This window comes from Camelina sativa, chromosome 16 (assembly GCF_000633955.1).
Source record: "Camelina sativa cultivar DH55 chromosome 16, Cs, whole genome shotgun sequence".
Lineage (NCBI taxonomy): Eukaryota > Viridiplantae > Streptophyta > Magnoliopsida > Brassicales > Brassicaceae > Camelina > Camelina sativa.
Genome location: NC_025700.1, coordinates 25,871,242 through 25,875,693, shown reverse-complemented (window position 1 = coordinate 25,875,693; position 4,452 = coordinate 25,871,242). Strand labels below are relative to the sequence as shown.

Here is a 4,452-nt window from a genome sequence, read left to right as displayed (position 1 = left end):
TTTTTTTTTTTTTTTTTTTGGGGTCATAAAATTCTCGATGATTAGAAAAACTAATAAGTGCGTGATGATAGTGTGTTGTAAGCTAACGAATCCAACAAAACCCTTTTTCTACTAATGCTTTGTTAATCTCTTCATAAATTTAAATTATAAATCCTTTTGTATTTTCCAGATCCTCCTCCTACATATGAGAATTAAACTGGGCTATGGGCGACAATAAAAGAAGAATATGGCCCACTGTATGGCCCGTTTATCTTTGATTATGATTTCTTTTTTTTTTTTTGTTTTGGAAGAAAATAGCTTTTCAATCTGTTTTAGAGAATCATCACAAGTGTCTCGAATGTAACGATTAAAATTGATTTACCTGGATAAGAGTAAATTACATACAGTATAATAAAATAGTTGGGAAGCAAAGAAATGTGGACACGTGGGTGGTTTGCTTACTCTAGTCATGCAAAAAATTTGCAGCAAAATCTGGAAACCGAGTAAGAAAAAGACAGGTGTGCCACCAAGTTAACACTTTGATAGTGTATATCCATCTTAACTCTTAAGTTAAATGCACGACTTCCACGTCTTACTTAATAAATCATTAAATCTCTGTAGGGGACTATACTAGTATATATATATTATACACACACTGATGCTCATATCGTAGTACAAACATATTAACCGAGAAAAAGAAAAAGATTGGTAAAAATAATACAAGATAATCTGCGTGATGAGAGCAGGCAAATGAATAACCTGCCAGAGGACTGCATCGCCAAGATCCTTTCCTTGACAACGATTGCCGACGTTTGCCGATCATCGGCGGTCTCCAGGATCTTCAGATCCGCCGCAGAATCCGACAATGTCTGGAATCATTTCTTACCGTCTGATTTCCCCGCTGGTTTTGCGGCACCAGCTGGTCTTCCCACCAGGAAACAACTCTTCTTCTCCCTCGTCCATAACCCTCTTCTTCTCAACGACGCCCATCTGGTAACCTTCTTTTTTGCGATCTGATCTGATCCGATTTCTATCTTGTTTTGCCACAACCAATTTTGTCTATTCTAGCTACTCAGCGTTGTATATACATATATATATGGTCGAATGGATTTGCTTCATCTTCATCTTCATACTTAATAAGTAGATGATTCTGCAAAAGTTAAAAGCTCTGTTCAGGCAAATCTCCCTATGTAACCTTGTATTCAAAGATCCATAACCTTTGTAATCAATCTATTAGGCTTTATAATATCTTCAAGATGATCATTGGAATGCTTTTTTTTTGTTTTCCCCTGTGATATCATATTTTGACTGCATTATTTCTGTAATCAAAGCAGAGCTTTTCTCTAGAGAGAGAGAGCGGTAAAAAATGCTACATAATGGCAGCGAGGTCCTTGAGTGTTGTTTGGGGGCATGACCAAAGATACTGGCAGTGGATCACTTTACCTAATACCAGGTCTATTTCTTTCCATACAAGCTACTTTCCTATCCTTGTCTAGACGTTGACCTCTAAACTTCCTCGTCTGCGTTATTCCATCTTTACAGATTCGTAGAAGTTGCTGAGCTGATCTTGGTATGGTGGCTTGAGATCACTGGAAAGATTAACATGAGCCTTCTCTCCGATGACACCCTCTACGCCTCTTACCTTGTCTTTAAGTGGAACGATGCTCCATACGGTTTTCGCCAGCCTGTAGAGACATCCCTTGTCTTGCCAGCTGACACTGATGATCATGTTCAGCCTTCCCTGGTGAGTCTCATGCAAAATCCAGGCACTGAAGAAGAAGCTCAGTGCGCTGCTATGAGAAGAGATGGTTGGTACGAGGTGGAGTTGGGACACTTCTTCAAAAGGAGAGGAGATATGGGTGAGATAGAGATGAGCCTCAAGGAGACTAAGAAGCCTTTTGAGAAGAGAGGCCTGATTCTTTATGGTATCGAGATTAGGCCTATGCCCCAGTTATATCCTACTGGCTAATTCTAACCACCTTTGCAGTTTCCAGTGTGCTCTTTGATTCTCAATCTTGTGTTGTTTTCTTCTTCTTCTTTCTAGGCTTGTTGCAGAAAAATAAAGAGTTTTTTTTATAAACTATTTCTATGTGAGCTGGTGTTTTGATTCTCGAAATTATGACAATTAATTTTATGTTTGAATTTTTTGTCCTGGTTTGCAATAATCTAGAAAATTGTGTCTGACCAACAAAAAATACACGTAATGTTTTGAGGGCCAAGTTAGATTAACCATTGTTTAGACGATGAAGACTGGTTTTTTTACCTAACTTAGTATATAGTTTGGTGTTAATAATCACCCCGCAAATTAAANTGTCTTTAAGTGGAACGATGCTCCATACGGTTTTCGCCAGCCTGTAGAGACATCCCTTGTCTTGCCAGCTGACACTGATGATCATGTTCAGCCTTCCCTGGTGAGTCTCATGCAAAATCCAGGCACTGAAGAAGAAGCTCAGTGCGCTGCTATGAGAAGAGATGGTTGGTACGAGGTGGAGTTGGGACACTTCTTCAAAAGGAGAGGAGATATGGGTGAGATAGAGATGAGCCTCAAGGAGACTAAGAAGCCTTTTGAGAAGAGAGGCCTGATTCTTTATGGTATCGAGATTAGGCCTATGCCCCAGTTATATCCTACTGGCTAATTCTAACCACCTTTGCAGTTTCCAGTGTGCTCTTTGATTCTCAATCTTGTGTTGTTTTCTTCTTCTTCTTTCTAGGCTTGTTGCAGAAAAATAAAGAGTTTTTTTTATAAACTATTTCTATGTGAGCTGGTGTTTTGATTCTCGAAATTATGACAATTAATTTTATGTTTGAATTTTTTGTCCTGGTTTGCAATAATCTAGAAAATTGTGTCTGACCAACAAAAAATACACGTAATGTTTTGAGGGCCAAGTTAGATTAACCATTGTTTAGACGATGAAGACTGGTTTTTTTACCTAACTTAGTATATAGTTTGGTGTTAATAATCACCCCGCAAATTAAAAATTGCATGATACATGTTATGTTGTTTGAAGAAGGAAAAAGAAATGACACAGGCACGGATCTAAATATTGTTGAGAAAACTAAGTGCACATGCGTTAAATATCGTTATCATAGTGCTGGCTGGTCCTGCTGGAGGTTAGAGACCGACCTTACCATTATGATTCCTACCCGTTTTCTTCTTTTTACTCAATCGGGTCAGATCGAACGTTGGACTTATATTATACATCCAAAATTAGCTAAAATTAGATATATATTTATTGAAACAATCTTGAATCCCTAATTCAGGTGTACTTTTGACCTAATTAGATATCTCAGCAAAATATCCCTTAAACAAACAAAATAAAATATCTAAAAAAGATCCCGTTCTCTTTTGTTTACCAGTTTATTTATTTTCTCAAAATAAATTAAATTTAAACCCAAGCTGAAATTTCTTTATTGAATTTACCTCCTTTGATCTGTTAAATGAATTTCGTAATGGTCATGACATATGTTGAAAGAGAACAATAAAAAAAAAATTGGAATTCATCAATTTTTTTCCTTCCACTGAGAAGGAGATCTAGGCTTCTTGATCGTTGGTTGAGCCAACTAATCTCTCACTGCATCCATGCAACCTATAACGTACGCATGGAACCATTCGTACACATCATGTATATATAATCTTGTCAAAAGTTATAGATGTGAGAAACTTTCTCCCATCAGAAAAGAACAAATTTATACATGTTCTTCCAAGTTCTATGACTGCCACAAAATCCAAAATTCAGTTATATACTGTAGCAACTAACAAGTAATATATAAATATTGTTCAAAAACGTCTTTACGATCAAATGATAGTTATATAAGTTATTCACAATCCATGACAGTGATTATATGTTTCACAAGCTAGACTCCTAGGCATCATCCAAAATTACAATATTGAGAAAAATATTTATATGCTACTTCTATATACAATATTTGATGGGAACGTTAGGATTAATATCTTCAATTATGGGAGTGAGAATCTTTATTCCCCATACATACATGCCCACTTGACGGGTCAATTTGAAAACTGAAATAATGCAAATATATATATATATATATATATATATATACACAACAAATATGTGTATTATCCTATGGGGTCGCTCGAGATATAACACACATTTTCCACAGTTTTAATTCGTTTCGTTTGAGAACCAAATATTTGAAACAAGTTTGGTACTATACTATTGACTAGCTTAGCTGATCATGGACCTAGATGGTAACATGGAAGGTTCATATTTTATTCAGAAACAAAACAATAGAGAGTATAAAAAATTTCAACGACGAAATATTCTGTGAAGATTTAATGATCTTTTTGGTTTTTTAAGATATGAGAAGATTTTGTAAAGCTAATACAGCTTTAATTTATAAAAGTTGAGAAGATGCAATGTTAAACGTCAGACATCAATATCATAATGTTGAAACGTTATAAGAATGAGATTTAAGTTTGTTATATTTAACTAATCATAAAGGGGGGGG

At 35.8% G+C, this 4,452-nt stretch overlaps 2 protein-coding genes across 3 annotated transcripts in view; both read left to right on the top strand.

Moving 5' to 3' along the window:
* Positions 1 to 217, top strand: part of LOC104754059 (pseudo histidine-containing phosphotransfer protein 6-like) — a 1,848-nt gene extending 1,631 nt beyond the window's left edge. Inside the window, exon 4 of the mRNA XM_019237853.1 lies at positions 170 to 217. Within this exon, the coding sequence (XP_019093398.1) occupies positions 170 to 217 (48 nt within the window). The remainder of the gene's footprint in view (positions 1 to 169) is intronic.
* On the top strand, positions 617 to 2,794 carry LOC104752522 (F-box protein PP2-B11-like). 2 transcript variants are annotated; one of them, XM_010474687.2, is made up of 4 exons: positions 617 to 972; positions 1,314 to 1,432; positions 1,522 to 1,632; positions 2,300 to 2,794. In XM_010474687.2, the coding sequence occupies exons 1-4, from the start codon at positions 730 to 732 to the stop codon at positions 2,613 to 2,615; spliced, it is 789 nt and encodes a 262-aa protein (XP_010472989.1). In that variant the 5' UTR covers positions 617 to 729; the 3' UTR covers positions 2,616 to 2,794. The 2 variants fall into 2 exon arrangements, with proteins under 2 accessions (XP_010472989.1, XP_010472988.1); XM_010474686.2 differs by lacking the exon at positions 2,300 to 2,794 and having other exon boundaries at positions 619 to 972; positions 1,522 to 2,127.